Below are 21153 nucleotides of genomic sequence, written 5' to 3'. Positions count from 1 at the left end.
AGCCCTACGTACGCCTGGCATAGCCATGAACAGCACGTGTAACAAAAAAAGAAAAATCTCCGTGAAATTAGCAGCATCCCCCATTTTGTTTCACTCTTCATAATTCTCTCCTCCAAATTGGCGCCCTTTCTCTCTTCTTTCTAGGGTTAGGGTTTCACAAATTCACACCCTTTACCTTTCTCTCTTCAGGATAGAGACAGAATAATTGATCATCATCGTTCTGGAATAACAATGCCTTCTTCTCGATCATCATTCGATAATCATCATCACAGAAACCCAACTTCTACTACTACTAATTTCTCCGCTCCGCCACGTCATCATCAACCCTTCGATAGCCCCCCACCAAATTACAATAATAATAATAATAATCAGAGACCTACTACTACTGGTTTCTCTGGTCCACCAGGACAACAACAGCCACGTCATCACCAACCCTTCGATAGCCCTCCACCCAATTACAACCCTAATAATAATAATAATAATAATAATAATAATCAGAGACCTACTACTGGTTTATCCGGTCCTCCACCTTCACAACAACCGCCACGTCATCACCAACCCTTCGATAGCCAGAGACCTACTACTACTGGTTTCTCTGGTCCACCAGGACAACAACAGCCACGTCATCACCAACCATTTGATAGCCCTCCACCTAATTACCCTGTAGGCGGTGGTGGAAGAGGTGGGTTTCGACCAATGGGTGGAGGAGGTAGAGGATTTGGAGGTGATTTTGGGATGGCTCATGCAGGGCAGAAACGCGGGCATCCTTTTTCTGCACGTGCTGGAGGCGGGTCTTCTCCAGGTACATTTTTACTCAATGCTGTTGTTTACGCTAATGTTAAAGTTTGTTACCTGGATTTTCTGTTATTGTATTTTCCTGACGAGGGGGTTTTTTCAGATGGTGGTGATGGTGGCAGTTTTGCTAAACTTTTTGTTGGGTCTGTTCCTAAGACAGCTGTTGAAGAAGAGGTGAGTCAAATTCATAAATTCACAATGATGAAGTTTGTTCTATTTATGTATGTGTATATGTAAGTCTATATATACTAGAATAACTGCATAGCAGTGGGGGCGTGAATGTAGCAAGGGGAGGAGATGAGAGGAGGAGGAAGAGGAAGAGAGAGAGAGTAACCAAGTGACATTTTACCCTCTTTCTCCACCCAAGAGTTCGCATACGCCCACGGATGAGTGTATGCACACCGATTTAGATAGAGTTGGTTGCATCAGTTCCTTTGTTTTACTCTAGGTTACATTGACACGGGTAGGTGTGTCCGTATCGGACACGGATACAAATTGTCGGACATGGCAAAATATCAAAATTCAAGGTAAATTACATACAATATGTGTCCGACACGGATTTTTTTCAAAATTATGGCGTGTCCATGTAACCTAGGTTTTACTTAAATGCATCCTTTGCCAAAAGAGAGTAAAAAGCTAAAAAAGAAGAAGGTTGATCAAACTATGTGTTCTCATGTGATGCAGTCTGGCATCTCCTGTTGGTTCTTGTTAACTCTCATTGCTTCATATACAGGAATTCCATTTTATTTTTTGAATTGAATGTTGCTTATTTCATGACAGATTCGTCCATTGTTCGAGGAGCACGGTGAGGTTATTGAGGTTGCATTGCTCAAGGATAAGCGAACCGGCCTACAACAGGGTATAGTACAATTTTTGTTTTTTGGTGAATTACATGTGATTTACATTATTGTCCATTTTCAGGTCCTTTGAGGGGCTGACGGGAGCACCAGTAAGCTCATATGTCGTCCCAGTTAGATTATGGAAAGATTTTCACGCTAATTGATTTTGGTTACAAACCTTCTGTTTTGTGCGTCCCGTCAATCAAGAAGGGTGCAAAGACCATGGAAACCTACTAAAAACTGGTCACGTAATTGGAAGAAAAATAATTCACCTTCTTGTGCTACTCACTGACTGCAGCGTGAGATGTCACCAGCACTGACCCATCAAGCTGTTTGTAGTAGGAGTTGTGTATTACCATAGCTGTAACATTTGTATATCCAGATTTTTAGACATATACAATTGTTGTACAGTCAAAATTTAAGCAATCAAAGAGAAAGGCATTATTGATTGCATTAAGTGGGCATTACCTTTTTAGCATGTGATGTGGAGGACTTGAAATGCCCATATACTAGTCGTACTTCACTAAATTATTTGTCTTTACTGTTTATGGGATCTGGTTAGGCCTTGAGTTTTTTTTGTGTTCAGGATGGATGCATCTTTCTGCATTATCTTCTCTAAGAATTGTGTCTAATTGGAATTAGAGTTTTTCTTGTGGCTGTGAGGATTGGTCATTTTTGTGTGTTTGCATTTGGAAATGGGATTGCGTTATGTTTGGATTTGAAAACTTTGATTAATTTGGAGATTCTCTTGTTTTGTGATGGATTCTTCTGTTATTTTTAGATTCACATGTGGATGTTATGTGTGTGGTGCATGGTGTTTGAGTTGCTGATTTCATGCCTGATGTAGAATAGAGAGAGCCAGGGGGGGGGGGGGTGTTATTTATGTGGAGCTATCTCTTACTTATCCCTCCCCCACGACGTCATGTTTGGACTTAGAAAGTTTGATTGAATTTGGAGACTATCGTTTTTTTATGTACTCTGCTTTTGTCTTTACTCTTGAGATTCACATTGGATGTTATGTGTGCAATGTGTGATGTTTGAGCTGCTTAGTTTGTGCTTGATGTAGGAAAGTAGAAAGAGCGGCCATGCGTTAACTTAGTATTTTGCGGAGTATTTCTGTTTGGTTTTGTTGTTGTTGATAAAATTTTGATTCTTCTAGAACTAGAGCATATATACTGTGAATTGGAGGGGCTACCACTGGCACCTTTCATTTATACTTCGATAAATTGAATGGACAGGATTGTCGATTATTAGGGGCGCGTTTGGATTATGATGTTTAATTGAAGATGATATGCCACATCACATCATATGCGTTTCTTTTCGTCCTATTATGTAAATATCTAGCTAATTTTACTTTTTGTCGGTCTTCTCTTTTATGAATGATGCATGAGATGGTTTCTGGGATTTCAAAGTTCATCTCTCAATTGTGAATGTGACATTTATAGTAGTAACTCCTCGGCACTGGAAACCGTACATGGCCGTAGATGTGTGTTTTACTTTTTCTGAATATGAACTTTAGTTTTGTATGGGATCTAAATAGTTCTGTTTACCTGTGGCGTTACTGATTTGGAGATATTGTATTTTACTTTTGTAAGTGCTGAACGTAGTGAGCAGACTTTTTTCCCCCCGGTGGGAATTAGGGTTGTGGTATCAATGTATTCCTTTTTCTCTAATAGATCATTATGGGTTTGAACTTTGAACGTTTCAACTGAGCATTTGACAGGATGAATGCATTTATGAGTTTTGTAACACATCAAAAGTGAGATGCTCAACTTCTATTATTATGGAAATTTTCTCTTAGCTTTTGAATGCAATGTGTCTTTGGTTGGAATAATGGAATATTTGTTGTTACAATGGGAATGACTCATAGAAGCAGATCACGGACAGAATTACTTTTTATTTATAGAGGTGGTGTGGTAGCCTGGTAGGCATACAGGAATTCATTTGAGCTGCTTATCACACTAACACCTCTTAGATGTGCTTCTTTGCATTGTGACCTAGGACAGTTAAGTGGACGCTTTGTGGAAACATTAAATGATTTGCTTATACATTCCATTAAGATTGTTTATCTTTATGAAGTTGATGTGTTTATTTATTGTAGTCAGTATTTGGAGTTTGGAGTAGTGGGGGCAATTGAAAAGAACAAAGGACTAAGTGAACATCTCTTTGCTTGACAGCTGAGTCTTCCATGCAACTTTTGCAGTGCTTACTTCCACTTATAAATTGATTTGTTCAACTTTTAACAGTTTGTGGTTGGTTCTCAGTATGTGTGAATTCATTCTAAATCTACTTGCGTCCGGTGCTTACTCCATGAAATATAAGTTTGGAAGTTAGCACTCAAACGAAAACTTGGATAGGTATTCAACTTATATAATTACTTTTTTGCAGTCAGGCTATGACTCTCAATGGTTACATAGTGATGCCATGCAGCTTTTCTTGTAGTTGCTTGGTTTGGGTGTACACACTCACACATTGTTCATATTACTACCTTCTAGGACTCTCTTTGTATGGCACCTTAAGAAAGTCTCAGTTTACCACCTGTGAGAGATGATGACCTGATTCTTCAGTGTATGTTTGATGCATGTATGAGATAGAATTAGTTGTAGGCTTGTAGCGCTCGAGTAACTGAGATAGATTTGTGATCCCAGGTAAGATCAATGCATGTATGAGATAAAATTAGTTGTAGGCTTGTAGCGCTTGAGTAACTGAGATCGATTTGTGATCCCAGGTAAGATCGGTTCAAGTGAGAACCTTTTAAATTTTAAATACAGGATGCTACAACTCTAGTCGAATTTATTTTCAAAATCTCATTTCCTTACCTTGTCATAAACTGGCTATTGGTTGATCAGTTTCAACCATTCCACTTGTCATTTGTCAAGATCATGGATGATGAAGTTGATCTTCTGTTTTTTTGGTTAGATCTTGTTATGAGGCGATTGCAGAAGTCTTCTCGAATATACTAAAGCCGATCATAAATAGGTACCAAGATAATTATTGCTTAATTACTACTTTCTAGCCAGTCCGAAGCAGTCCGTTGGAAGTAAAAACATGAGCAGTTTCAGGATACATGGATGAAAGTGAAGTAAATCTTACGCTTCTGTATGTTTCTCAGAATAGAAGGTGTTTGTACAATATCCTATGAATCAGGAATGTAATATACAGAATCAAGGGGCTGCTAACCTCGTTTACTCTCAAAATGCTGCAATCTATGGTCATATACGACCTAATAGTATGAGTGTAAGAAATTGTAGGCCCACAAGACTGAGCATATATTGGCAGGATCTTTGATGAAAATTAGGTTAAAGGTTTCGGGTATTAGTTGGGTATTATTTTTAAGGGGCGAGAGGGTTTTTGAGAAGTAGCTAATGCCGATAGGAATTAATTTTAAACTCTGGTATATGTTCAGAAAGTATGGGAGGAGATTGAAACTTATGATCATCTGATAGCAGGAACTGGCTTCGCTGATAGTGGGAGGCCGGATTTAAAAATGTAGATCTTCTGCTATATTTCCAGGTGTATTTGATGTATTCTAAGTAGAAGCTATAAGAGTCCTTGGAGTCTAGGATAACAAGATTGAGGAGAATGGCCTCTAAAGTCACTGAGAAAGGTCTTCTTGAAGGACATGAAGATCCAAGTATTTCCAAATGCGGGTCGCCAATGGCGCACTATCATTAGCATTCGTATGTAGTTATATGATAGTGGGAGGTCGAGTTTAAAAACATAGATCTTCTGCTGTATTTCCAGGTGTATTTGATGTATTCCAAGTAGATGCCATAAGAGTCCTTGGAGTCTAGGATAACAAGATTGAGGAGAATGGCCTCTAAAGCCACTGAGAATGGTCTCCTTGAAAGATCCGAGATCCAAGTCTTTTACAAATGCGGGTCGCCAATGGTGCACTGTCATTAGCATTCATATGTAGTTATATGATAGATATGTTTTGGTTCAATGAAGTAACGGATGTTCTTGATTTGGTTGCACGTCAGGTGTCAGGTATTATGGTAAACCTAGCAAATGAATGAAATATTTGGTTCTTCTGAGGGTTAGTTACTTTGTTTTCAACAAACTACTTTGACATCGAAGGAATTGTCTTTCCTTTGGCTTTCTTTCCTAAAGAAAAACCACAAAGCAAATTATATCTATGGTCCTAGGAAATAAAGAGAGCTGGAGGAGTTGGTGTTCACTATTTTGGCCTTGAGTTTTGAAGTCAATTCTTAGACAGACCTTGTCAAGGGTTACATTTGTCGTTTTAATTGTATTTTATATTATTTTATTTCCATTTACTGTTGGTTTTTGCAGTTTGCTTATGCTTTTTGCATTTCAAAGTAGGCCTCCATGTTGTATTTGTATCTCATCGTACTTTTATTAACAAATACAACTGGCTAGTTTATCAATCCTAAAAAGGTTCTCCTTTTGCAGCTTTAAGCTGGGCTTGTGCTCACTTCCTTTTTGGTTTCAATTTGTTTTATTTCTTCTGCTCGTCTCTTAAAACCAATGATGTCAGTTTGGGGTCTAGTCACAGTAAGATTTTACTCATTTACATTAAGTTATGGTCTGAAGGCTGTAGGTTGGTGGTGCTGATTAAAATTTCAGTCTGCTTCTATATATAGTCATGATTGCTTTCTGCTTTACACACAGGCATCCTATAGGATGTTCTGTTCCATTTTGTTATTACCTACTTTCTCTTCTTGTTATCACCATAGGATGTTGTTGTTGCTCTTGCTATTGTATCTCCCGATGTAAGATAGTAGGATATTGTTCATTTGGAAATGACTGAATATATAGGTTTATTGTATCTTCAATACTTTATTTTTGGCGGGAATGTATGGTGTACCATTTTGAGGAGCGTAAATTGTTTTGTGAAGTACCATATCCCTTGAAATCAACTTAGTGCGTGTTGTTTGTTCAGTTCTGGCTGATGTTCCATTGGACCTAAAATGCTTGAGGAACCACCGTTATTTAGAACATGAAACTGTTGCTAGCTTGATTGATGGGACATCAAGGTTAACTTATATTAATCTAGTCGTTTTGTCTTTGGTGAATCTAACATCTTCACTTGGGGTTTAAAAATCCTGCAAGTGCTGATGTGAAAGTGCTTTAAGTAAAATCCTTAGTGTTGGTCATCTAACTAGACTGATAGACCACTGTTAATTGTTTTACCCTCTTCCAGTTGAATTTTGTGAATTAACATTCTTTTCCAGTGTAATATATCGATGGCTATTTGATTTTCTTCCACATGTTCAGAGATATTTATGCTCTTGAGTTGGTTTGTCTGGTCTTCTCATCTTGTTCTGAAGGCCATTTCAGATTGTTAACATAAACTGTTTTTTGCCACATCTAGAGATTTTTGACAAGTTGGGTGTCTCTACTAGGGTAACATGCAGAATATCATTCTTAAGTGTTAACACCTCATCGATATTGACTTTTGTGAGTCTGTGATCAATAATATACTTGATGAGTTACTCTTCGTTATCTGTACCTGTTCCACAACACTATTGTATGTAACGTTAACATCTTTTAGATAATCTAATGCTTGGGGAAAAATGTGAGTTTGTTTAGTGCCGGGATCTGGTCAGTGGTTGAGCTGTTAAGAAGGCCGCCATGCTACAATAGTTGTGCTTTTCAGTGCAAGGATAATCTATGCAGCGGTGACTTTTTTTTTTGAAGGTTTATGTATCAATGTGACAGTGAATGTTTTACCTCATTCGAAATATTTCTAGGTTTGTTGTCTTTAGTTTTCCCGTAAGTGAGTTTAGATAACCTCAGATGTAGGTTAAGGCTTTGTTGGTGGAAATGCTAATAATGTTAGTGGTTTTGTCTTTACACGAGTATTCTCGTGAATTTTGGTTGGTAGTGGCGCTCATTTATTCCATTCCTAACTTGAAAACCATTGTTTGTATCTATCTGGAATGTGTTTAGCGCTCATAGATGATTTTGTGATTTGAGGTTGGTAATGGAAATTTTTGTGAAAGGTTAAATTGATCACCCCAGTCGTCTTGTGGCATCCGTGCTGCTTTCTTAGAATGACACCAATCTGGGCTTTAATTATATTGTATGCATACTGCTTAACCCGAAGGGTCATAAACCCCACTACCCGAATTTTTTTTGAGGTTTTCTATATTGTAAACAGATTATTTTCCTATATAAAAATATTTAGAGGAGGCCGAAACTAACTCAGCCGAACTCTCTTTTCTCTCTCAACTTTCTTCTTCATTAGCAATAATATAATTTTACTGCAATGTTTATATATCGATCACTATGTACGTTAATAGAAAAATATCTGTAACCTAATGGAGTTGGCATACAAAATTTTAACTCCTACAGGATGCTGTTTCATAAAGTATGCAACATCAGAGGAAGCTGACAGGGCAATCGGAGCCTTGCACAATAAGTACACTTTGCCCGGGGTGAGTTTTATTGTTTTACTTGGTCCCATCTCTAGTCCAACAGTAACTTAAATGATTTGAGCCATTTTTTTGGGATTTTTCAGGGAGTTGGTCCCATCCAAGTTAGATATGCTGACGGTGAACGAGAACGTCTTGGTAATTGCTTAACATTTACATCAATTTTATGTTTCATAACCTTGCTCTGAACGCCATTATTATGATTTATGACCTTCAACACACGTGTAGAAGTTTTGGGTTTTTCTAGGATTGCAATGCATAGATCACATAACTATTTCCATCTGCCAAAGGTTTATGCTATATAACACTTTTTTCCTTTTTATCGGTAAAGTATAATTTTATTAATATAACTCAAGATAGATACATAAGGATGAGATATCCTCCATTACATACGCATAGAAAAAGAAAAGGAAAGAAAAAACTTAAAGTGGCAAGTCTCTTATGCTATATAACATGGACGCACCTTTGTTTTAATAAATTGTCTGACACACAAACACACATTTTGGACACATCAGTACTTTTTCAGGTTAGGTTTTTTTAAGACCTTAACATAGAAGAAAATCAATAGGAGTTAGAAAGGAGTGAAAAACAAGCTGGGATGAGAAATACAATATTCACTTCTAAAAGTGAGAGAAAAAAGGAAAATGAGATAAATTCATTTTAACAGTTTCATTTATGGGTTTAAATTGGAGTGAATAATGGATAGGGTAAGTTTAAAGATAATAGATGTGATCAGATAGCTGTGAGAACAAAATAAACCATGTGAAGGTCGAAGCAAACCCAAGACCTTGGGCCCACAGGCTTAACTTACTAAGGCTTGATCAGTAGGCCACTGCACCACTCGACAGGTAACCTCTCTAGCTCCTTGGGTTGAAGTGGATATATATTGAAGTTGGGACCACCTAATATGAACAGAGGATTGAAATGGCCCCAACTCCTTGATATGTTACTACTATTGGAAGGCGCCAACCTCCTAACTTCCTCGTGTTAAAGTGCAAACACATATTGCGTTTGAGTAAAACTTTGTTGACGAAAATGGTCATGGAGATTTGGAGAGGACAAAGAGCTTTTCTGGCGGGAAGCTGTGTTGCATGGGTATGGGACGGAGTGTCTGGTTTGGACACGGGTACGACGATTTGGACACGGCAAGATCTGAGAATTAGGGTCTGTTTTGCTTGTGTCCGTGTCCGTGTCCGTACCCGTGTCCCACGCAACAGAGTATACAAGTATGGGTTCAGGAGAGTAAGTGGATGATTAAGGAACCTAGAAATCTTTTTGAGAGAACTCTTTGGAATGGAATTACAAGTGGATTCTCACCCAGCACCGGTGACAATTAAAAGAACAGTTGGAGGAGGTGCATATTTTGGTATGAAACAAGAAGGTAAGAATCTCTACATGACTGGTGGAGTGAATGTGGTGGAACAGAATGTGCCTCTTAGAAGAGGACTCAATGATTGGGAGATTTAGAGTTACGAGTTTTTCTTGGCTTCAGGCAATTTTTACTATCCTAAAGGTAATAGTTTTGGTGAGTTGGACTCGAGGTGGTGAATTTGGGAGGAAAATGAGGGGTTCACAGTGAAAACGTTTTGGCTAAGGAACAGTCATTGGTGGCGGTTGATAAAGAGGATGTCATTCCAAATTTTCCCTATTAGACAATTTGAAAGAATTCCCTTCCATTCAAAGTTACTTACCTGGGAAGAATTAAGACAATTGACAAGTAGAATCCCAAATGTTTGTTCACTTTGCAACACCAAGGAGGAGAGAGTGGATCATTTCCTTGTAATTTGTCTTTTGGTTCATGGTGTTTGCAACATATTTTTCTTCTTCCGTATGACTTGGAAGTTTCCTTCTAATATAAGAGAGGTGTTGGCCAAGGATATTGTAGAGGTACAACAAGCAAATAAAGCGAAGTGGTTGGTTGATCTTCCACCTATTGCTATTGTTTGAACGTTATGGAAGGAAAGAAATATGAGAATTTTTGAACAAAAGGAGATGAATTTACAGAAGATGTGTGTGTTGGGGGAGGGACTTTGTTCGAATGGGCGTGTGCGTATCTTTTTGCTTCCGAGGAGTAACTTTTGTTGACTCTGTAATTGGGCTATGATTGTAGCATAAGAGTGCTACTTTGATGGCCTTGTAGCATGTTGCTACTATGGTGCGTACGTTGTAAAAGATGTAATTCTAAAAATATATATGGGAATGAATTGGATTTTACTGATAAAAGAAAGTGTACCAATTTATTTGTAAGTGGTCGGTCGGTTCAGCATGTTCTGAGCCTACAAAAGCAGTTTATGAGCCATTATATGTGTATGGGCTCTATTTACACAGGATTGTTTTACACATGGGTTTACTCCTGTGAACCTGTAAGATGAGTTAGGGGCAGATATTTTGTGAATGTAATCTCCTGACCATTGGAATCACCTGCATAAACATAGTTAACTTTTTGTATATGAAACATTTAAAAAATTGTCATTTCACTCTAATTATTAACACTGATACTCGTGTTCTTTTCTGATGTTTTCTCTCTTTATGTTAGGTGCAGTTGAGCACAAGTTATTTGTCGGTTCCTTGAACAGACAAGCTACAGAAAAGGAAATTGAAGAAGTATGTTTAACTCAAAGCAAAACCTACTTTTCTTTCACAAATCAGAATTATTAAATATCTTCCTCCAGCCACCTCCTCTGTTGTTGCTACCACCAGCACTGCTATTGTATTGTCGGAGTTATTCATGTGAAAAGTTTCTTCTGTATGGCCTTATTTATTACCAGCCTTTTAAAACTTGTTGCTTTTTTCTTGTCAGATCTTTTCTCCTTATGGCCGGGTTGAAGATGTCTACATTATGCGTGATGAAGTAAAGCAAAGTCGTGGTGAGTTTTGTTGCTTTGATTTCTCACTTTTTGTGGGTAATTGCTGAAGAATATCTTGCTTCTTAGTGGTAGGATGGCAAGTAGACACATCCTGCCCTTTTCTTTTTGCTTAAGGTTATAGTTACTGTCTCACCGTCTGCCCTGTCAAATTTTTCTGTTGGAATGTTCTAGTAACTAAAATGGTATGAATTGAAGGCAGAAGCAACTTCAATCAACACATCATTGTTAATTATGGTTAATGCTAATCCTAATTTGGTAGAGAAGGGGATTTTATCATAACCCTAAAATCAACACACTTTTAATCCAAAAATGACACTTAAGATTCTCAATAAGACAACCCCTTAATTTGTGAGACCATAGGTCTTATTTATACAAGTAATCCCTTGGAGCTTAAGAATTAATCCTAATTAGAATGCAACTAAAATTACACCAAGCCTACTATAATACCAATTACTAATTAGACTAGGTTACTAAATACGTAATATTACTAATTCCATCATAAAACTAATTGGTTGTTGGATAAGTACTGGATGGGTGATAATGGACTCAAACATGAGCTCATTTGAGTATGTCGGTTTTGATAAGGCTAGAAATATTCAAATGAGCCGATTCTTTGTTGTTGACCTTCATGGTCACGAGATCATCTCCACAGCAAATCAGCCCTTATTTATTGTATTCATTTTATGTGGGAGTGTACATAGAGAGTGGCTCTATTGCTCCACACACACACACACTTACACACACACTCCTGCGCGCACACAGAGGCACACACGTAATTGAACACACAGACACACTACCAACGAGTGGATCTACACAATAAGTAGTGTAGAGAAGATCTACCCAACATAGAATCATCTCTAGAGAAAATCAGCTCAACCAGATATGGCGAGCATTGTCAAAAGTTATGTTCAAGTTTATTATTTTATTCAACGGTCTGTATTTCTTCAATTTTGTATGTCTTTAGATAAGGTTATACATCCGATTGATCTGATTTGTTATGGAGATTACCTGTGGCAGGGAGATCTTCTCCGCTAAAAAGTAAAAACCAGCCTCTAACTCATTGTGTCGGCCTACTGTTGCGACTTTGGGAAGTCAGCTAGGGGTGCTAAGGTTGCCTGACTGTGTCTTTATAGTTTGTGCCTGTGAGAACCATTATATCTGGTGCTCCTCATTCTGGAAGAAATGGTTCTGTACCTAGACAGTTGTTTGTATTGGTTCTTGTTCTAGCTATGCTGTTATATTATCCAAAATACTATCGACATGCTCATTCTATAAGTCTCTTCTTATTTGTTGAGGCACATGTATTTAGTATTTTATTCCATTTTATGTCATTTCTGATATTATTTGATTTCTTCTGGAGGTTGTGGCTTTGTTAAGTTTTCTCATAGAGAAATGGCTGCAGCAGCTATAGCCGCTCTTAGTGGAATCTACGTAATGAGAGTAAGCTGTGGTCCACCTTTATATTAAAATTGCTTCTAAGTTATTGTAGCTATAGAAGCCTGTTCATTGTTGGGTGTTTTCTGCTACTTAGGGCTGTGAACAACCGTTAACAGTTCGATTTGCTGATCCAAAGAGGCCCCGAGGTGCGGAATCAAGGTTTGTATACTTATGCCTCGTTTTCTTTTCTCTGCTGATCTGTACATCCCAGTTTTTGGTCTGTGTTAATAGACATTTCTTTGTGTATGAGGAAAAGAATGTGACATTCTTACTTTTTATCAAGATGACCATTCAGTTTGTTTCATATATTACTACTTTAACTTGAACTCAATAAGATTATTATAAAATCTTTGAATTTATTGGTAGATCCTTCAGTTAAGACCTGTCAAATGGGTTGTCATATTCCCTTAATTTATACTAAAAGTTCGTTTAAGTGTAGACAGTGGTTCCTGCCTACAGTTGTATTCTTCACATCTTTTTGTAGTTCCTTTTGGCTACGTTGTACTGATTTATCTTTTTCTACTCTTCAGGGGTGGCCCTGCATTTGGGGGTCCTGGTTCTGGTCCCCGATCTCAAGCATTCTCAGGGGTTAGGTATGTTGTAGATCATTAACAACATTTAACCCCAATTTTTTTCCGATTGAAAATACTGTTGGTTATTCTGACTTCACTAATTGCAGGCCACCACCCTATCTTGGTGACCCTATGGGAGGACATCCTCCACCTAATGCATGGCATCCAATGTCTTCTCAGAATGTCGTGCAATCTCCTCAAGCTAATAATACTCATGGCTTTGGTAGTCATTTAACTACTAAAGGTGGTATCGTACCAGCGCTTTCAGCCATGGTTAGTGCAAACTTCTCCCGAAGACCCTTGTTTACTTTTTAACGTGTTTGTATGAATGTGTGTTATCTTCATTCCTTACTGTTATTAATATTAATCTGATTTTGTTTGAGAGAACTTGTCCAGAGGAAGATATTCTGGCTCTCGGATTAAAAGTTAAGATGTTATGAAACCAAAGAACATTGTGACAGATTCTAACTGAAGTTATAGTTGTACCCTGAATAGCGTATATGATATGACCAAAATTTCATTTGTTTGAATATATTTTGCCTTCGTACTTGAAAATTAAAATAGAATTCCATCTAGACACTCTTTCACGAAGATATGGGCCAAAGAAGCGTCTGACAGAAACCAGTATGTTCATGTTTTGTCTTTTGAATTTTTATCTTCCTGAATGTTCCCATTTTTTCATTTAAAATCTTAGGGTGGTGCAATGGGAGGTCCGACGAATGGGTCTCATGCGGGACCAACTTTTCCATCATCATCTTTGCCACAGGTGTGTCACAAACAGATTTCTGTTTAACAATCTACTAATACATTTCAAATATTCATGATATTCAAGTTTTACATTTCAAATATTCTTAATATTCAAGTCATTCTTACTTTCTGCTAGACTTCCGATCCATCTATGTCTCAAGCCTCGTCTATTGGTCAGCAAGTGTCTCCTATGCTGAAGCTAAATCAGTCAACCCAACATTTTCTACCTCCATATCAGCTGCACTCCCAACAAATGGGGGTGTCTTACTCCCAGAAGGATACTCCACCAGTATCAATACACCAAATGGGGATGCTGCAAAATTCTAGTTCTACCAGTCAGTCTTCCTCAAGTCAGGCGATGCCATCCCAACAAATATTTAATTTGAGTGGACAATTACCCGTTTCACAGTCTCATGTCCAGCAGACTGCTTCCTCTGCTGCAGCACAGTTTGTTCCTCCAAATTTTCAACGACATGGTATGTCTTCCACAGCAAGTCAGCAGTTGTCTGCACCTGCTAGCCAGCAACACTTACTTCAGCCTCTACAGCAATCACCCACCCAGTTAGCTCAGGTGCTATCTCAACAGACACAAGCTCTACAAGCGAGTTTTCAGTCATCACAGCAAGCATTTTCTCAGTTGCAACAACAGTTACATCTGATTCAAAAATCAACTCAAAGCCCAAGCCAGCAGCAGGCTTCCCAAGTTAATAAACAGCAGGTACTGCATGTTTACGGGTCCGGTCATTGTGCTATAAATTTATAGAAGATGAAATCTCAGATACTAGTTGGCATGGCTGGATCATCTAGCAAATAAATGCTTTACGCTAGCAAATAATTGCTTACCATATATCCAGCAAATAACTTATGTATCTGCTTCTTGATTTACCCTAGTTAATCATGTCTTCAGTATGATTTTTCTTGTCAGATTCTTATGTTTAATAATTGTCTTTGCTATGTTGGTAAGTAAAAACAATACTTTCTCACTGCAGTCTCCATGGCCTGGAACAATACCTCATACAGGTGCAAGCACTCCTGCAGCACCGGGGATGGTTGTGCCTTCTACGTCATCAGCTGCTGCTGCGCCTAGTATCCAGATGACAGCTCCTCTGACATGTAACTGGACTGAACACACCTCGCCTGAAGGATACAAATACTATTATAACAGTGCAACGACTGAAAGCAAGGTGAGAATTTTAATTTATAGTTTTTTCTGCATGTCATACAGTCTCTATACTTTTACCATATGTGACTGTTTTCTGTGAAAATGAACATGTAGTGGGAAAAGCCTGAGGAGCTTGTCTTATTTGAGCAGCAACAGCAACACAAACAGCAGCTACAACAGCAGCAGCAACAAAAGCCTTCAGTTCAACATCAAATCCAATCTCAAAGTCACCCACATTCACAAATCTTGTCTTCTCAACAAGTTTCTCAAGCACAACAGGTTCAGCTCCAAGCACAGATGCACAGTCAGCAACAGTTTCAACTCCAACGAGCTTTATCTTCATCGGTGAGTGGTTTGTTGTTTCTTATATATTGCTATGTCTCGAATTTTTTAAGTTGCATAGCTCCATCACTGGGATGTTTTCTCTACCATGCTTCTGGTGTGATTGGCCCTTAAAATGCTAGAGCTGCAAGTGATCCAGGAACTACTTTATATTAGAATTTTTTTTATAGTAGAGGTTTAAAATTTTAAATGGATGCTATATTGCCAAATGACACCTGGTTTTCAATTGTTGGGAAAATGGCTTAACTGAAATGGCTACTTCATTCATATGATAAACATGATAAAGTCCGAAAAATAAAAGCAGTTTATCTAAATGAAATCTATCTTCCAAGCAATTTATCTAGTGTAGCACCCTTCAACCTTGAACTTCTGGAAAATAGGTAGGTACTAGCAAGTAAGAGTTTTTTTTGGTATGTGTACCTCAAATGTACAATTCATGCTTTTAGATTGTGGAATATTACGGTCAGTCATATTTTGTTTTAGTGCAACATTATCCAACTTGATGTTCAGTGTTTGAAAAAACACCTTTAAGCCTCATGGCGTAAACCCATATTCAGGCCGGTTCAACCCTATAGCAACATATGCAATTGCTTAGGGCCCTGCTTGAAAAAGGGTCCCGGACCATTCCTCCCAAGTGAATCTTATGGTAAAAACCAGAGATGGCCATGTGTTGCTATTATGAAGAGAAAGGCCCAATCCAAGTTATACAGTTAACCAAACTAAAGATCCACTTAGTTCTATTTTTTCTGGGCCCTTGTGATTACTCCAAAGTCTCTAATTAATTTGAGTTTAACATAAAAACAAGATAAATTTACAATAAATACCATTACTCTCTGCTGCCCTATTTTTCTTCATAAAAATAAAAGAAATGCACATGAATTTGCGTATATAATGTAATTAAGTCCTTTATACATATTGAGCCATCACTAATTTAAAATATTAAACTTAAGTTTCCATATTTTATCCAGAATTTGATTTTCAATATTTCATTTCAATATCATTTGTAAAGTTTTACGTTTGGATAGAAAAAATTTATATGTACAATGCACACAAAATTTAATTTATTGATATGAGAAGGTCCACTTTTAACTTTTGCTTAGGGCCCCGGAATGGCTTGAGCCTCCCCTGCCCATATTTCAAATAAAAAAGATTGTCTGAATGGGTGGGGGAACCTGACTTCTCTCCGCAATGTTGCCATAATCCCTCTGCGATACGTGCATATTTATGTTATTTTTTTATAGAAATTAGACTAACTTCTGTATGGTTGTTTTGCATGTAAAGTTCAACATAGTGGTACACAAGAATACAAGATACCTATTCCGGAAGTGAAACTTGAATTTGTGTGCCTATTCTAGTTGCCTGGTAAATGATATTAATTTCCTCATTATTGGATGTTCTGGTAAATGGTATTAATTGCAGGATCCTGGTTATACACAATCGCAGCCAGTGGGGAGTTTAGGTGTTGATCCTGCTCGTTTCCAACAGGTATTTGATGCTTTTGTAAGTAGTTTGCGGTTTAAGAGTTAGACAGATGATATGTTTTGGCATAAGCATTTTATGCTGAATTTTTGCAGGGGCCTCAGGCAACACAGGAGTGGATGTGGAAGAACAAGCCAGCAGGTTTCTATCAATTTAATTCACCATTAAAGTCTAGGATTTGATTTAAAATTTGTGCAGTTGGTTTTTCAGTCCTTCGAACAAAACCTTTTGGCGTTATGTAACCCAGTAGTCTTGGTCAGTTCACTACATGAGCAGCCTAACCGATATTTTTAGAATGATAAGGGTAGAGTATGACACTAAATATGGGGAACTATGGCTCAGACATGCATGGGCAATATTTTGCGGAATAATGAATCAATGTTAAAAGAGAATGGGAAGTGAGGTGGTTTGCTAAAATGTGGTGAGGCGTATGACTCGACCCTTTTTTTTCTCGTCCAAAAAATGTTTCAAAATTCACAATTTGTTTGCCATTATAAGACTGAAGATTGCGGGCTGTATGATTTAGTCATTTTTTAATGGGCTCTAAGTCCTAACAAAGGCCCAATCTATAAGGAGGTAGGGATTAACAGAATTATGTGATAAGTTTACATGTGGTGAACCGTGAACATCTATTATCTGTGTAGAAAAGATAACAAAATGTTCTCTTGGTTTCTCCTTACGGTATTGCTGTATTGGAAAGTCTTTGAAAAGTGCGACAATGCAATCTGAGGAAAATGAAGTGTCATAGGATAGATCAAGAAGAGGAAATTATATATAATTTTCTTTGTTTTTTTTTTTCTTCAATTGGTGAGAATAACATCCAATTTTTAAAAAAAAAACTCGAGGCATGCCGCTCTAGCCAGCCTTGAGGCAAAAGCATTGTGCAGCTCTGTTGTGGCGTGCACCTTAGTATCTATTCTGTACTTGAATGAAAGAAGTATCCGCTGCCATACCATACCCATTTGAAATACCTGGGTCTCATAACTTCACTGCAATTCTCCTTGTTTGTGGGGTATACAAGGATGTTCTGTGTATATCATAGATTTGTCTGATATTTCATTCTTCCATTATTTTTACTGTCCGTTCAAATATTAGTACAAGTATGCGTCATCTGACTGGAGAAATGTGTAGGATATCAACTGTGGTGAAAGCACAGGATTTCACCATGTGTCCAGTTTCTGAGATTCTTATTTAGACTGTAGTTCAATTTTAATCCGTGTTTTCCTTTTTCAATAGCAAACGTAATGACTAAATCTCTTATATCCTATAGGATCATGAGGTGGAAGATTTGCATTTGCCACATCATGCCGGTGGAAAACTTTCCAGAATTCCAGGAACTGGAGTCGGCAGATTACAACTTAAACGGCGTGCTAGTAAAAATGTGCATCCTGGAATTTCAAATGAGAGCAGCAAAGAGGGAGATGCTTTATGAGTGAACAACACCGAGATGTAACAGAAACTTCAGTTCTCCTCCCCCATCATAAATGCCTTTTCTATTTCACTATAAATATTATGTATGAAAAAAGAATAAATTAGAAGTTCAGTTTTTGCTTGTGCTGCTGGGTGACTTGATTAATGAGGTTGTTTTGGTGGTGTACTTACCGTGGCTAGGATAACATTAGATAGATGAATCGGTGCTCGGCCATGCAGCATTCGTCTTTGTTATCAGTAGTTCCTAACATGAGGTTGAATGAGGTCATGCTGATTTCAAGAAACCTCAAGTACGGATACGTTTGTTCTAGATAATTATGGGTGGATTGTTTTATATCGGTGAGCAGCAATCAGCTGCAGCTAAAATAAGATTCGTGAAAATGTGTTTGTTGAAGGCTAAGATCCTTCATAGTTGATTAGAGTAGACTTCATATAGATTCCTAACACAGCTGATTCTGGATTTCAAGGTCGGGCATACCTTGTATACCATAAGATGTTACAAAGTTAAAAATATAGTTGACATAAAAGGGGCGATTGAGCAGCTAAATTACTATGGAATGCTTGGGAGTAATTAGTTGACGGACCTACATTTCCGACGGATCTCGCCATCCTGTCCTAGGAGTGGATTCAATCCTCCCATCTTCACCATTGAGGTTTGGAAGTCTTTAAAGAACGAAATCATGTCATCTGCATAAGACTTCACAAGCTCACGGGCAGGGCTGTCTCTGGACACGAGTGCTTGGTCGGATGCAAGGAGTCCTTCGCCCGAAATGAGGTTGACAAAGTACTGGTTATCAAATGTTGCTGGTGTTACTATGTCAAGAACTGCTAGCGTGTTATTTTCTGCTTGAGAGTCCGAGCAAAGTTGTTGCAAAGATGAAAGAAAATCCAAGTTGAGGCCTGCTTCATCGGTGTTGATGCTGCCTTGCAGGCGAGAGTTGAATGATGAACATCTAGCTTTTCCAATGGTATGTGCCCCAGAGAGGGTTACCATATCATTGAGGTTCAGGCCCAGTTTCTGGAATTTGGCCAGCAGAGTTGCAATGTCAGAGTTTGGCCCTGGAATGTTTGTGTTTGCTGCTGTTTTGTTGGCTGTTAAGCTATCTCTCCTTCCCATCTGTACATCCCACCCTGGTCCACCTGACTGCCATTACAAGCCAATAGAAACCAGATGAACATTTTTAAAGGAAGTACCATGCGTCATTAGTGAACCATAAAATTGTTATTAGAAGAATGGAACTGGCTATCTTAAATTTAATGAAGCAACTTGGCATATGCAACTACAAGTCTACAACTAATCACATTAACTTTTTGATACCAAGAACTAATCACTTGGGGGTTCGTTAATTTAAATGCATGATTGCATGAATGTTCACCCACCACAACAACCGAGTCTCGTGCCACTGCTGCTAGAATGTCAGCGCATGATACTATCTCAGGACATACTAATTCTAGATCACATTTTATTGCGTCGATCACTTCAAATCCCCGTAGAGAATTCAAGTTTGGTGCAGCCGTCTTTTCTCCAACGAATGCTGTTGTATCGTCCAACAACAATGATGCATCGCAGCCCTAAAACATTTCACTTGTTACATCAATACACAATGTACACGGGAGTTCTTCAAAAAATTTAAATTTAGAAGCTGCTTCTTATGCTATACTTACGTTAACAAAGCAATCATGAAAGTGGAGACGTAGGAGTGACGCCGCCATTCGTGGATCCTCCATCGCCACCTTCTCAACCCAAGCAAAGATGATAATTTCTGCTTCAGGACAGCTACTTTCGTAGAAGTTAGCTTTCAGAGGGCCATTATTGTCGTCAAGGCATTCTGGGGACTTCAGGGCGTCCCCCATGCACAAGCACAAAAGGATGACAAGAAGTCTCAGCACAAATAAAAAGCAGGGTAGGTACTTGGTCATCTTGAAGTCTTAACAGTACAAACAGTACTCACTTCAAAAAATAAGATGAACACTGGCACTCTTATATAATGTGGATGGTGGAATATATATAGATTTTGCAAGTGACCCTCAAGTAGTGAGATAGTGTATAGTTTGAGAGGTGATGGAGGGGTTTGTGAGGGTTACGTATGAGGTCGTATATATTTCACGAAGACAACAGAGTGGTTAAAATGAGAAACAGTCAAGTTTGGAAATGGTCAAATATATGATGGTGTATGAATAACGTCTGATTATGTAGATAGACTGGGACCTGCCAAATCCCATGTCCTTCTTGATGCTTTCTTCACCTAAGCCTATGAGGTTGCATTTTGTGCATCGACATCATGGTCTATTGTGGAGGTTGAAATTTTCAAATCATGTTTCCTTTAGGATCTCTTTGGCTTTTCCTTTTTCTTTCTATTTTTTGACAAGTAATTAAGAGTTTGGGTTGGCTAAAAAACATCAAAAGGCTAAACAAACACCCAATGTAAAGGGAAGGAAAGCACTCCAGTAGAACTTCTTAAATGATTTGACTAATCTGGATTTTGTGTAATGTTCTAATAGTTTAACAATTGATTTTAATGAATCATAATGTGCAAATATTTCTACAAACCGCGAGAACCACGTGCAGCGGAATTAATGGGTTCTCACGATTTGGATAGAGAACATACATTTTAGGAATCAGCTTAGATGTAATCTCTGAGAATCAAAGCTTTATCAAATCCGAAATCAACCCCTTGATCTTCTGTTGTATTCCTTTAGAACAGATTGGACGTTGTGTGGGCAACGATCTACCAATCCCCTTATTTCTTACAAAGTTAGATCCAATTTTGGATCTATCTTTCCTTGCCTCTTTTTCTAATCCAGTAAATAGTGAATTTCACCAAGAGAGAGAGTATTCTATTTATAGGCTACAACAGGGACCATGAGGAGAAATTAGGGTTGGGCCTCCTGACGGGATTGGGCTTTCCATGTTCGCCCAGAACACACGGCCCAAGTCCATCAACTAATGGCTTATTCCACTAAAGGTCATTGTTGCACTACCGCCCTAATCCCAAATTACGTGTCAGCGTTTATGGGCTCCATATTATATGCTCGTTGATCTCCCCATATTTAAGATATCGAATGTCCGTTGATTAAGTC

The 21153-nt window shown here is 38.2% G+C and overlaps 2 protein-coding genes across 3 annotated transcripts; one reads left to right on the top strand and one right to left on the bottom strand.

The window, feature by feature from the left end:
• The first annotated feature begins 30 nt into the window (after nucleotides 1-30).
• FCA (flowering time control protein FCA) lies at nucleotides 31-18193 on the top strand. Of its 2 annotated transcripts, none has more exons than XM_086588996.1 (18): nucleotides 31-802; nucleotides 899-969; nucleotides 1576-1654; nucleotides 7956-8038; nucleotides 8122-8173; nucleotides 10578-10639; nucleotides 10836-10902; nucleotides 12263-12342; nucleotides 12434-12498; nucleotides 12870-12932; nucleotides 13019-13184; nucleotides 13606-13677; nucleotides 13795-14376; nucleotides 14648-14842; nucleotides 14935-15165; nucleotides 16582-16647; nucleotides 16737-16782; nucleotides 17912-18193. In XM_086588996.1, exons 1-18 carry the CDS (start codon nucleotides 232-234, stop codon nucleotides 17917-17919), a joined length of 2559 nt encoding a protein of 852 aa, XP_086445122.1. In that variant the 5' UTR covers nucleotides 31-231; the 3' UTR covers nucleotides 17920-18193. The 2 variants fall into 2 exon arrangements, with proteins under 2 accessions (XP_086445122.1, XP_086445121.1); XM_086588995.1 differs by having other exon boundaries at nucleotides 10572-10639.
• A 312-nt stretch (nucleotides 18194-18505) lies between these two features.
• On the bottom strand, nucleotides 18506-20885 carry LOC147516376 (peroxidase 40-like). Its single transcript, XM_086588997.1, has 3 exons — nucleotides 19738-20885; nucleotides 19453-19644; nucleotides 18506-19216 (listed from the first exon to the last, which is right to left on the bottom strand). Exons 1-3 carry the CDS (start codon nucleotides 19990-19992, stop codon nucleotides 18644-18646), a joined length of 1020 nt encoding a protein of 339 aa, XP_086445123.1. The 5' UTR covers nucleotides 19993-20885; the 3' UTR covers nucleotides 18506-18643.
• Between the last annotated feature and the right edge of the window lie 268 nt (nucleotides 20886-21153).

This window comes from Coptis chinensis, chromosome 2, assembly GCF_015680905.1.
Source record: "Coptis chinensis isolate HL-2020 chromosome 2, ASM1568090v1, whole genome shotgun sequence".
Lineage (NCBI taxonomy): Eukaryota > Viridiplantae > Streptophyta > Magnoliopsida > Ranunculales > Ranunculaceae > Coptis > Coptis chinensis.
This window is presented reverse-complemented; position numbering and strand designations above follow the sequence as displayed.

Bases quoted from the DNA above. Each gene is read 5' to 3' on its own strand.
- FCA (XM_086588995.1), top strand. From the start codon at position 232: ATGCCTTCTTCTCGATCATCATTCGATAATCATCATCACAGAAACCCA. The intron at 14,377-14,647 runs GTACTGCATGTT...TTCTCACTGCAG, and splicing joins CCCAAGTTAATAAACAGCAG to TCTCCATGGCCTGGAACAAT. The intron at 16,648-16,736 runs GTATTTGATGCT...GAATTTTTGCAG, and splicing joins ATCCTGCTCGTTTCCAACAG to GGGCCTCAGGCAACACAGGA.
- LOC147516376 (XM_086588997.1), bottom strand. From the start codon at position 19,992: ATGACCAAGTACCTACCCTGCTTTTTATTTGTGCTGAGACTTCTTGTC. The intron at 19,645-19,737 runs GTAAGTATAGCA...GAAATGTTTTAG, and splicing joins TTCATGATTGCTTTGTTAAC to GGCTGCGATGCATCATTGTT. The intron at 19,217-19,452 runs GTGGGTGAACAT...TTGTAATGGCAG, and splicing joins CACGAGACTCGGTTGTTGTG to TCAGGTGGACCAGGGTGGGA.